The sequence below is a fragment of the Crocuta crocuta genome, unplaced genomic scaffold (assembly GCF_008692635.1).
Source record: "Crocuta crocuta isolate KB4526 unplaced genomic scaffold, BGI_CrCroc_1.0 scaffold290, whole genome shotgun sequence".
Classification (NCBI taxonomy): domain Eukaryota; kingdom Metazoa; phylum Chordata; class Mammalia; order Carnivora; family Hyaenidae; genus Crocuta; species Crocuta crocuta.
Window position 1 is genome coordinate 1,899,693 of NW_027527429.1, and position 12,785 is coordinate 1,912,477.

Here is a 12,785-nt window from a genome sequence, read left to right on the forward strand (position 1 = left end):
CCCCACGGCAGCCGCGCCCCAGCCGGGAGCCACCGCGTGCGGGCTGACGAGTGCATCCTGAAGGACACGTGTCAGGTTGGCAGTGGCTCTGCCCTGTGAGTCCCAAGTTCAGTCCTAAGTGGTTCAAAGTTCCTTCCTTCTAGGAGCATTTTGGGAGCGCCTTAGAGCCAGGCCCAGCCTGTGGGCTCAGCCAGGGGCCGAGCGGGGACGCGGTGGCCGACATCTGCTCTCTTGACGTTTGCATCTGTGCTCGTATGTCTGAGGACCAGTGTTACCTTCCAGGACAGACCCAGGCTCCATCCTAGCCTGGAGGTGATTCTGCGTGCTGGTCCCCCTTTGGAAGATTAGGGGGTCTTTCCCCACATCCCTCGGGGAGGAGCCACACTCCCCCGCAGCTGAGGGGCAGAGAGCACGTCTGGCGGGTGCAGTGAGGGACACGTGAGTGTGTGTGAGGCCTGGTGTGTCCCGCACACAGGATTGTGGCTGAAGGCACATGTCCCTTACGTGCATCTGGGCCCCCTATATTCTTTTGGCAACTTGTTTCCAGGGACACACCCAGGACCTAGAAAGCAGAGATAGTGGGTGACACATTCACAGGCTCAGTTAGTTTTCACACGAGACATCAGCTCAGCCAAACCTGTTTGCTCCCTGGTGATGATGTAGGCAAGATGTGCATTTCTCTCCTGTATCAGGTTTCGGTGTGGTGACTGTAGGGTGATTGAACCTTCCAGTGCTTGTGAGTAAAAATACTAGTCTTTACACACTTCACTCACACACATAAGCCTCACAAAACCACTGTCTTGGGGCACCTGGGAGGCTCAGTAGGTTAAGCGTCTGACTTTGGCTCAGGTCATGATCTCATGGTTCATGTGTTCAGGCCCGGCGTCGGGCTCTGTGCTGACAGCTCGGATGGAGCCTGGAGCCTGCTTTGGATTCTGTGTCTCCCTCTCTTTCTGACCCTCCCCTGCTCATGCTGTCTCTCTCTCAGAAATAAATAAAAACATTAAAAAAACAAAAAACAAAAACAAAAAACAAAACCAGTGTCTTCAGCTACTGAAAATGCTTGGCCATCCGGACAAACCATTGTAACAGCCCATCCTGTGGACTTGAATCTACCTATGCACGACAGCATGAGATGCATTAAAGCATTCTCCTGAAGACCGTAATTTAAAATTACAGAAGAATCTTTTGTTTGGTGTGTGATATATGTACAGAAAAGGCACACACCCTGTTCCCAGGCTCACCTCCCAGTAGAGCACCCGGATCAGGACGGAACCACATCTGGGCCCTTCCCTCCTCCGCAGAGTAACTCCTCCCTGGCACCTAACACGGAGGGCAGTTTTGCCTGCTTTTGAAGTTGATGTAGATGGACTCATGGATATGTAGGATTTCGTGGTTTGCTGCTGTCACTCACTCACTCACCATCACACTTGTGGAGTGTGTCCTCACTGCCCTGTGTGGAGACACTAATTAGGAGATCACTAATTCAGCCTGCTGCCTGTGCCCACTCACAGACACCCCACCGTATTCGTCCAACCCTTGTTTGGTAGGTATCTGGGTGTTTGCTGAACAGCACAGTCACAGACTGTGCTGGCACATATGTCCCTGGATGTGTCTCCTGGAGCGGACGGGCAGGTGTGAGGCATGCATGTGCCCCCCCCTTTCCTGCGTGAGGCCTGGCCTCCCCCAGCCGAGTACGGCGGCTCCCGTGTCCGCTTCCCCACCAACCCTGGTTGCCATCAGCCACGCCAAGTCTGGATGTGAGCAGTCGCTCCTGTGGCCTCAGATGCACACTTTGATCACTGGTGAGACTCAGTGCATTTTCAGGACTCCTGTCACAGGGATATTCCTTTCCTGGGCGAAGTGCCTGTTCAAATATCTTTCTCATTTTTGTGGTGGCTTCTCGCCCTTTTCCTCAACTTGGGTAGTTCTGTTGACGTTGCCGCACCAAGCTCTCTGTCAATGTTACGTTTCCCACACACCTTCCTGTGCTCGGCTCCGTCTGCTCTGCCTCATGGTGTCTTTTAAACAGCATAGGCTCCTGCTGCTTCAGCGGCCTGATCGGTCTTCTCCAGACTGGGTTCAGAACATGTTCCCACCTGTGTTCTGTGTACGTTTTTATAAATATTGTCTTTCCAAAAGGCTGTTGGTTTTTTCCTAAAATATGCAGCTAGTGTATTGTTTTCATATTCAGTTTGTCTTTCCACTTACCTATTTGCAAGTTGTTAGTAACTGGTTTTATACATAAAAGTAACAACTTTTATAATCTTTAGTTACTAACAGCATATTTTGCTCTTAAAATCATATACTTTAAATGTCTTTTTATTATAATAGTCTGGCTGCATTTTGATATAGAAAGAATATCTGAAGAGTTTTTCCTGTGTGTCAAATCTAATTTTTGTACCAATATTTGAAAGTAATTCCTAAATCTGCATGGTGCACGATGTTTCATCACACCGTTTGGGTAAGATGCTGGCTTATGGCCTCCACAATGGTCCGTAGTCAAGACTCCAGGCATGAGGACAGAAGGCCATCTGGAGAAGATAAATTGCAGATGTGGGTTGGCAATATACTCCCTTGGTCTTTGAGGGCAGACTTGTGTCTGCGGTGGACCGATGGGGCAGGCGAGGTGGCCGCGCGCATGGGTCACTGCCCAGCCCACTGGCTCAGTGACACGGTCCTCTATCCATCCACACCTCCACACCAGCCCAACCACTGCCTGTATTGTGTATGTGGACTCCTTTGTGTCCAGGGTCCCTCGTGGGTGCGGTGTGGCCAGGACACTGACCACCTTTGAGTGGTGTGGCATGTGGGGTCAGGAAAATGCCCCAGATGTCCTGACGCACTGGTCTGGAGCAGAGCGTGGGCGTCAGCACTGATATTTCTAGACCTCCCTGGATTCTCACTGCAGCCAGGGTTGTGGACTGTGAGTCTAGGTGAGTCCTCTTGCTAGCATAGGGGCTCCATCGCCTGCCGTTGGGGGCTGCCCTCTATTCTGGAGAGCTGTCCCCCTACATGACGGCACCTGGCCCTCATAGGAGCCCTGTGATTGGGCTTCTCCTGGGGGCCCAGAGCCCTAGGTGTGCTCCGTGGGGCCGCACACACACTGTGGCCTCTGCCTTGGGGCCTGCTCCTTTGTCCTCTCTCAGGCTTCACTTTGGCCTCAGTTGCATAGCCTACTTACGTGTTTTGCTTTCGAGTAGGGTAATCGTTGTTTATCAAAGGATGGATGTTAACACTGAAAGCCTCAGCTAGTTGATGTGTGCCTCAACTAACCAACGAACACCAGGTTCTCAGATTGCTAAAAAGCAGCGCAATTAGTTCCTCGTAGTTTACCAGAATCTTCCAATAAAAATACCATCTGAAGCTTCACAAAATGCAAAAAGATTTGTCTTCAGAAAACATTTTAGATCTGTTTACAAGTCAAAAACAATTTCTTCTCTACCTACTAAACCTCCCTCCCCTCCCCAGCTGGAGATTTGGAATGTTCTCTGCCTCCCTCCTAGCTCGCACTCACAGCAGCCGTGGTGGTTTTCAATCTGTGGATTTGGGTGGTCAGGTTTTATTATTAATAATAAACTGTGTACAGTTTGGGTATTTGGCACACTCGTGTAGGCTCTGCAGCCCTGAGTGTGGTCTTGTGAGAAGGCAGGTCTTGCAGGCTGCTGGGGTGGATGTCGCTCGGAGCTCCTACGTGAGTGGGCGCTGGTGGCCCACACCTATGAAGGAGAGCCTTGTTCCCACCAGCTTAAAGGGCGTTTGTGGGGAAATGCAAATGGCCTGGGGCGTCTCCCGTTTGTAAGCATTTGAAAATGCCTTGCAAGGCATCTGTTTAGTTTCTTGGGGTTTTTTTAAAAGCGAATTTCCTATTGAATATTTAATTAAAGTTTTGTTACATTTGTAAACATTTACCATACTTTGAATTTTAAATAATTCTGCAGTTTTCTTTTACTTCTTGATACCAGTCAATGCTGTCAGCTCTAAGGAACAGTGCATTCCTGGAATTTGTGGCAGTTTTCATCTTGTTCAGCATGAACACATGATCGGTAGTCCGGGAAGTTTCACTTAGATTAAGACTCTAAGACATAATGTCTTGTAACACAGATTCAAAGGGGGAATCCAGTGGAAGGCAAGTCTTTGTTCTCGGAGCAGTCTGGGACGAATACAGCTACATTTCTTTTCCCTGTGATTTACAAGCACAGCCCGAGTGGAGAAAGGTGCCATCATTTGAGGATTTGAGGAAAGTCATTCACTTTGTTTTAAAAGAAAGAAACAAAAAACCTGACCCAGAAGGTAATTCTCTATCCCATCTGTGAAGTGGAACTTCCTCAGAGTCCAGTGGGGCATGAGAAGAGTGAGTAAATCCCAGGCAGAAATCACACGTTAAACCCTTGAGGGGTTGTGTCCAGAGGCGCCTGGTCCTTAGATCCCTTCCCCTGAGGGGAGGGGACTTCGTCTCTTTTATTTACATCGTTATCCCCATTGGCCAGATCATACCCTGGGGCACAGTTAAGTCTGTAAACCCTGTGTAATAAATGTGGGGTACCCAACATGAATTAATTTTTTTAAGTAAAAAAGTGGAGGAATCTAGGGGCGCCTGGGTGGCTCAGTCAGTTGAGCATCTGACTCTTGATTTCGGTCATGATCCCAGGGTCATGGGATTGAGCCCTGTGTTGGGCTCCACGCCGAGTGCGAAGCCTGCTTGGGATTCTCTCTCTCTCTCTCTCTCTCTCTCTCTGCCCCTCTCCCCACTTGTGCTATCTCTCTCTCTCTCTCAAATACATAAGTAAATAAATAGAGGAATCTGGATGAGCAGAGAGTGACATATGGAAGTGTAAGTGTGGCATCACTATATTGTACACCTGAAACTATATATATAACACCATGCACACTAACTAGAATAAAATTTTTTTTTAAAAAGAAAAAATTTTACTCAGTAAGCATTTTATAAGTGTCAAATGAAGTGTTTTGTCACGCATGTTGGGTTGGAATTGAGGATACAGTTAGAATGCAAAGATCCCAACATACGTGACCAGAACAAACAACCTGCAGTATAAAAACACAAGGTGGCGGAATCTGTTGCGACAAGCCAGTCTGGAAGGACGACGGCTCCTTTTGCAATTCTCTCCGTATAAAGTGCCAAGAAGAGAAGAAGGTCCCTCCGTGGCACGGAGTCGCACATCTGTGGCCTGGCGTTCCGTGGGTTTGCTGCAGGCCCTGTGTGAGTGCGCGGGTATGAGTCGTGCCTGAAGGGCCAGGTACATCAGCCTCCAGCTGCAGGTGGGCTGGGAGGGGCCAGGTAGGGTCCGCCCTTCTGACCACGTCACCATATGACCCCTCTTATACAGTGGACTCAGCCCAACGGGCCAGGGAGGTGCTGTGGCGTTCGTGTGGTTTATTTATGTCATACGTGGACTTGTCTTGATTGAGTTCCACGAGACCCCGGTAAGATGTCCTGTCCCAGCCTGAGCTGGCCGAGGGAGCCCACGTCAGTCCTGCAGACTTATGTCCTGTTGTGAGGACACAGCAGGCAGCTCAGGGCACAAGGGCCTGGCCAGTATCTCGCAGGTGCCACAGCCCTGGCCAGTGACAGGGCCACGGGGTCCTCCGGGTGGGGCGGCTGCCCTTCATCACATCCTGCTGCGCTTGCCTGTCGCTGGGATTTATCTCACGCACTCCCTGCTGGGTGAGGTGTCTGTTCTTTGCCCTTTGAATTTCTAGAGCCCATGACGTCAGCCAGGGCTGTGGCCGAAGCAGGGAGAGTCAGAGGCCCCCTAATGTGGTCCTCGGGGCCAGGCTGTCCCTAGGGGGCCCGCAGGGGAGCCACAAGCATCCGCACCCCGTGGAGGGCAAGTGGAGACACACTGGCAAGTGTTTTAGGGGAAGATATGGCCGGCTACCACGCAGTTTGGGTTTGCTGGGAACCCTGCCCGCCAAGAGTCTCTGCTGCTTGTCTCCTGCGCACTGTCCACTCTTCTGGAACCACAGTTTTGAAGGACTGGGAGGGCCATCTTTTCTCTTCCATCTGGGTCTTCCTGCTCCTCCTCTATCTCCTCCTCATCAGGCGGTCTGATCCTCCCCTGTGTGGCCGGCAGCACCGAGAGGGAACCACCACAGCTCTTTACCTCACTGTGGTTACACCTCCTCACACATTTATTAGCCAATTCTCATCCCCCTTTGTCAACGGCCCTCTGTGCCCTCTGCTCCTCCATCTTGCTCCTGGTTGTAAGGCACGCTGGGTACGGACACGGTTAGCCCGTGGCATGTGTTCTGCCACCCACCTGGTGCTGATACGCTGTTAGGAGTGCCACGTGACTGTGTATCCGGGCACGTTGTAAGCAGGTCTCGGTGTGTGTGCACGTGCGATTTTCTGACGAGTGCACTTGCAGACAGGAAAACACAGGCTTTGCATGTTCAGAATGTGTGTTCACTCTGACACTGGACACATTTCAGNCGCCACGTGACTGTGTATTCGGGCACGTTGTAAGCAGGTCTCTGGGTGTGTGTGCACGTGCGATTTTCTGACGAGTGCACTTGCAGACAGGAAAACACAGGCTTTGCATGTTCAGAATGTGTGTTCACTCTGACACTGGACACATTTCAGGGGACCGAGCAGTGCTGATCAGAAGCAGGTGTGACTCTGTGCCTTTGGTCAGCCCCCCACGGCCCGGCCTGTTACTGTGAGTGCCCTCCTCACGAGTGTCGCAGGGACACTGTGCCCAGTGGCTGGCACATGGCACATACAGAGCTCTGGCAGGCTTCTTGTGCGCCCGTGGGGTCACTTCCCCAGAGCCTGGGAAGGCCCATGCGTCCTGATGGGAGCTTCTGAAGGTACCCTGGGTTCGGTTTAGTGAACTTTGTGTTTCCCTTGGGTGATCTAACTCAGACCCTGTCCCCAAGGGGTCTGTGCTCACTGTCATCCACGACACACTCAAGGCCACTGCGACCTAACTGCAGGGGGACACTGCCCTGGAGAACATGGACACACCTACAGCCAGACAGAATTCAGGTTGTGGACGAGAACAGTGGCAAGAAAGACGGTTTCTCTAATGATATTAACAATTCATGAGCAGTTTGTCAAGTATCCACAGAGTCACATTTCATATGCGTCAGAGAGAACCGTGAACGCATAACAACAGCAAGCACATAAGGGAATGAAAGCCCAACACCAGGAGAACAAGGATGAAATAAAACTCATCATTTACCAAACGAGTGAAAGGAAGATCAATGTCAAAACTCCCGGGAAATTTCAAAGCGATGGAAAAACTAGAGCAGATTACATGAAAACAAGTATTTGAATATCGAAACCCAGTTCTTTCCTCCTGCATCCGTCCTTTACGTCGACCCGCACGGACCCGGAACACGACACGAGCGAGACTGACTGCGATGCGGCGCTCCGTCACCCCTGCGTGTCCTGCAGTCCGTCTGTTTGGACACTGCTCACCTGAGGGCTCTGTCCTACGAGTCCCTCCCCCCCAGCAGACGTCAGTTGCAGATCCAGGGTGTCACCCGTGCATCTGGCCAGTCACTGTAGGTCCTCAGAGGTCCCCGCGGCCCCTCCTGCAGGAGATTCTGTCCCTGTGGACTTGGGGTGCGTCTCCCTCTCAGTACGTGCTTGCTTGCCAATGTGGAGGTTGTCTGAACCCCACACTCTTGGGACTTAATGGAGGCTTCCTTATGAGCAATTCTTAACTGTCTGCACCCCCTCTACCCGCTCTCTGATGAGGCTGAAGATTCCAAGCTTCTGATCATGGCTTGGTCTTTGGGTGACCGGCCCCTCCAGGAGCCATCCAGAGTCCAGCCAGAGTCCCCGCGTTAGAACAAGAGATGCCCAGTGCCCTGGAGTAACTCACTTTGGAGTTTACAAGGGGTTTAGGAGCTCAGCGCCAGGAACTGGGGGCAGAGGCACCCCTGTGAGTCACTGGTGATCCCAGGTACTGATGACAAGGACAGGGTCACTGGTGATCCCGGGTACTGATGACAAAGACAGGGTCACTGGTGATCCCGGGTGCTGATGACAAGGAGAGGGTCACTGGTGATCCCGGGTACTGATAGACACAGGGTCACTGGTGATCCCGGGTACTGATGACAAAGACAGGGTCACTGGTGATCCCGGGTGCTGATGACAAGGACAGGGTCACTGGTGATCCCGGGTGCTCCTGAAGATACCAGGTGCCCACCTCTGGTGCATGGCCAGGGTGGCAGCTGGCGGTCAGTGTATGAAGGCGTTGTGGAAAGCAATTAGAAGGTGCTCTGAGGGGCTCCTGGGCGGCTCAGTCGGTTAAGTGTCTCTCGATTTCGACTCGGGTCAAGGCCTCGTGGTGTCTCGGATGGCGCCCCGGGCGGAGCCGGAGCCTGCTTAAAACTCTCCCCCCCTCTACCCGCTCCCACTCCCTCTTCCGTCCCCTCACATAAATGAGTGTTCCTATTATAATAGCACTGCTTGGACCCTTGGCGCGAGCAGGAAACGTTACCTATTACAGGCGGAAGGATGGTGCGGAGAGCGCTGTGCGGCCCGCGCGTGGCGCCGGGAACGTCCGCACGGGACAGGCTCGTGGGAAGGTGGGGGCGGCCTCTGGACTTTTCTCGGTGCGCNCCGACTTCCCAGGGCGACGGTGCCCCAGCGGCCCTGTTAACCCTTGTCCCGCCCTCCCCCCTCCGAGGAGCCTTCTCGGCCCCAGCAGCGTCGGGTTTCGGGTCGCTGCCCGACTCCGAGCGTCTGCCCCGCGCCCCGGCCGCCGGTCACCGGGTCACCGGTGTGTGCTTTCCCCGTGCAGGCGCGGTGGCCAGCACGGAAGTGAAGATGAAGCTGCAGGAGTTCGTCCTCAATAAGAAGAAGGCGCTGGCGCACCGGAACCTGAACCACTGCATCTCCAGCGACCCTCGCTACTGGTACGGGTAAGTGCGCCCGCGGGCNAAAACAAACAAACAAAAAAACTGGCACTGGGGTCTAAACCGTCTGGATGCTCCCACTGGACTTCTACCCAGTGTTTCACTGACCGCTAGGCAGGCCCGTGGCGCCTCTGCTGGTTTTCATGCTTTCGTGAGGAGCCGTTTCCCGGAGCCCGCGTGGTTGGCAGAGGCCACAGGAGAGCCTCGCTCCTCGCTCGTGCCATCAGCTGCAGAGGCTGGTGTGCCGTGGCAGAGAAGTCTGCGATGATGCCCGCGTGCAGAGGGATGTCCCCTGAGCACCAGCCCACTGCACAGGTGGCCAAGGCGCAGGCCACGTTTGGCGTGGAGGGGCGAGTTTCTGCGACCCTTAAACAACGATCAGGGATGCTTCGCAGGTTTTTGCTTTGAAATCTGGTTTTCTCCTGTTTTCAAGGGTGAGTTCATTTCTCACACCAAACCCATTAGGTAGTTTTCATAAATCAAAATAAGATCATCTTTCGTTTCATTGGGGGAAAACTATTTATTTTGAAGCTCCCAGACCGCTGTTTGTACTAAGTGAAGCCCCAGCGCATCCCGCCGAGATGATCCCGCGGGCCTGGCAGGGGCCCCAGCGCTTTGATTCCTGTGTGCGCGTGCAGCCGCTGCTCGCCGCTCAGTCCCTGGCGCTGCACTCACGCCGAAACACTGCTGGCGTGCGCGCAGCTCAGCCAGGGACGCGACGCTCACAGACGAGCAAAGGCAACAGTGTCCCCGAAGAGCCACGGGCGCTGCCCTGAGCCCCAGAGCCACCACGCAGAGGATTCCTCAGAGATGCTGGTAGCGGCCCCTGGGGGCCCCACGTTTGGGTACTTGTGGGGGTGACGAAGACCCTCCGCTGGGTTTGGGGGCTGCCGTGCCGACGCCCCAAGGAAAGCAGTTGAAGTGCTATCCGAGAGGTCTCACTGAAGACGGCGGGAAGGAGAGCAGGGCCGGGGCCTCACGCTGGGAGGCCCTGGGGGAACCCGGGACCACAGGCCCATGGAGGCGGCTCGAGCGCAGGGCTCTTAGACCTGCTGGTGGGAGGGAGACTCAGCGGCGACACAGCGCTTAGCGGCCGTGCTCAGCAGGCCGGGAAGCGCCAGGTTCCAGGGACATAATGCTGACCAGGGGCAGAAGAGCGTGAGCTTGGAGGAGCTCACGTGGTAGCAAGCAAGAGTCGTGGGTTGGCCACGTCAGAGTTCTCGCATGGTGGCCGCAGTGGTGGGGGAAGATCAGGGTGGCCGGTGCCAGGTGCTCATGTGAGTGCGGGGGAGCCTGGGGTGGGGAGATGGGGTGGGAGGTGACGGGTTCACATGTGACACAACAGAGCTCGTGCCATGAGAGAGCACGACACATCCCATCCTGGAAGCTGCAGGCAAGGGGTGGGCCTGGCAGAAACAGAAACGAAGCACTGAGGAGGGAGCTTGCACTTGAGGGAAGGGCCGCAGGGCCGAGGGCAGTTGAGGGTCCCAGGAGGGATTGACAGGGACCGCTCCCTGCTGAGCAGGGCTCCCCGAGGTAGGGCCCCGACCCAAGGAGGCTAGCTTGCCTTGGGCTCAGCTCCCCCAGAGGGATTTGGGGCGCACAGGCTGGGGTGGGGAAGATTGTGGTCTCAGGGATGTCGCCAGGGGACAGATCTGTTTGCAATGAACTTGGCTGCTGTCTTGTTTTGTCACTCTGAACCTGACATCATGGAGTGACTGTGGTGGTGAAGACTGGGTGTTCCTAGAGAGAGAGTTGAACTCTGACCCTAGTTTGGCTCCACCCACGATAATTAGCACAAATGTGAGTGAGAGCACATCAGTGGGGGGGGGGGGCAGTGAGTGAGAGCGTGTCACTGTGCAGTGTGCGTGCAGCCAGGGACAGGACTCGACTTTGGCTCACCCTCCAGGACCCAGGCCCGGAGCGCGCACACGTGCGAGGTCCCTGGGAGGGTGTGACGGGCGGGTTTTCCCTGGAAGGCCCATGGGCCTGTGCGGCGGGCACCCCGGGGCCGCAGGTGCGAGGAGCAGGGCTGTGCCGCTGGGAATCGCTCCTTTGGTCGCTGGGCGGCCCCAGTGGTGGCACCATGGCAGCCTGTGTCCGGACCCTCCCCGGGGGCTTGTGCCTTCGTGCCCTCCTCCTGTCATGGATCCTCCAAAGGCCGGACTGGGAACCGGGGAGGGGGCTTAATGTTGATAGCATCTCGAGACAGCAAAGCCGAAGAGAAATCTACTAGATGTTAAACATGGCACTTCTGGCTTGTGGCCTAATTGTAAACAGTCTACGGTTAAAGTCGGACAACACTAGATATAACTTACAGTAATATTCTCTCGATTAGCGTCACTTCTACCTTCCTGTCCCGTCAGGCATACGCAGGGCCTCCCGCGTTTCTCACAAAAGAGAAGGCGAATTCTTTCCCATGTTGTTACGTGGCCCTGAGCAGCCGGGAGCTGGCCGAGGGCCCCTCTGGAGATGGGACTCGGTAGAGAGACGGCGCTGCCCTTAGACCCTTAGGGAGACGCTGAGAGACAGCCCCGAGGGGAGGCCTTCCCGCCCGAGGCAGCCACCCCGCTGGCCGTACCGGTGTGTGGGTGGACCTGCCTGGGCACGCAAGGGCGTCCTGGGGATGGAGCTGCGTGCTCTCTGCTGGCGGGCGCCTGGCGGGCCGTGGCCAGGGCTCTCTGAGCACCTCGCTGCCATGCAGCCTGGCTGGGCCCCACGGCCCCCACATCGGGGCCACGCTCCCCGGACGGGGCTCTGTGAGCAACACATTCTCTGCATGGTCTGTTCAGCTCTCAGATATTTAAATATCCACCTGTAGGCATTTAAGAGCTCACATTCTCAATTCAGATAACACCAGGTGCGTGGATGTGGAGTGCTGTGGATTCAGATAAACAGTGTAACAAATGCCAAATAAGTAAGCTGGCAAATTGTTTCAAGTCATTAAGTAGATTACACAGTTTAAGGGACACCACGGAATTCATTACGCCTTGTGTGGCTGCTTCCAGCAGGGCTCAGCCGCCCGTCCCACCAAAACCACACTTCGCTGATGGTCTTCCCGAGGGCCGTCAGCACCGCTCTCCCTCCCAGACTCCCCTCCCGCCCCGCTGCACCTCCTCCCAGAGCCCGATCCTGTCTCCCCAAGTTAGGGACTGAGTCCTGCCTGGTCAGTCGTTAGGGGCATCAGACTCCATAGATCGATCAGCTTCCAGCCACAAGGTGTTGGCTACTGTGGACCCATCGTCTTCAGAGAAGTGGGCCGGCAGGGTGGGTTTTGCTCCTCTCGTGCAGACGAAGATGGTATTTTCTGCCAAAAGGACGTCCCTTTGGGGACTGCAGACCTCACCAGCACCTGCTCCAAACGTGACCCCAGATCTCGGCCACCTCCAGCTCCAGCTTTGGTTCTGTGCACACACAGCCCCCCGTCTGCCCTGAGGACGGGCCCTTCTGTGACTGGTGGTGAGCTGGTGGGTGACCAGAGCACAGTCAGTGCAAGGAGCCCCCCAGAGAGGAGCAGGACGATGGTGGGGCGTTGCACGGGTCCCCACCCCTCCTGGCACCAGGGTCTGACAGCGGAGGCGGTGCTCAGCTGGTCCCCTGAGTCTGGCCTCGAGGCTGCGTGAGGCCAGAGCTGATCGGGGGCTGCTGTGACGCCCTGGCTAACTCGGCCGCCTGTCTGCCTGTTCTCTCCAGGAAAACACAGCACAGCTCGCTCGACCAGAGCTCCCCGCCCCAGAGCGGGGTGTCGGCGTCCTACAACCACCCGGTCCTGGGAATGTACGACACCAAAGATGACTTCCCGCTCAGAAAAACAGGTCAGTGCCTGCTTCTGCCTGGGGGCAGGGCTCCCAGCCAGCCCCTCCCCCCCCCCCCCCCCCCTCCGCCGCCCCGGG

At 55.3% G+C, this 12,785-nt stretch overlaps 1 protein-coding gene across 1 annotated transcript in view; it reads left to right on the forward strand.

Moving 5' to 3' along the window:
* The window catches only part of HDAC4 (histone deacetylase 4), a 278,417-nt gene that overhangs the window by 189,397 nt on the left and 76,235 nt on the right, over window positions 1-12,785 (forward strand). The window contains 2 exon segments of the mRNA XM_077757417.1: window positions 8,778-8,898; window positions 12,586-12,707. Coding sequence (XP_077613543.1) covers window positions 8,778-8,898; window positions 12,586-12,707 — 243 coding nt within the window.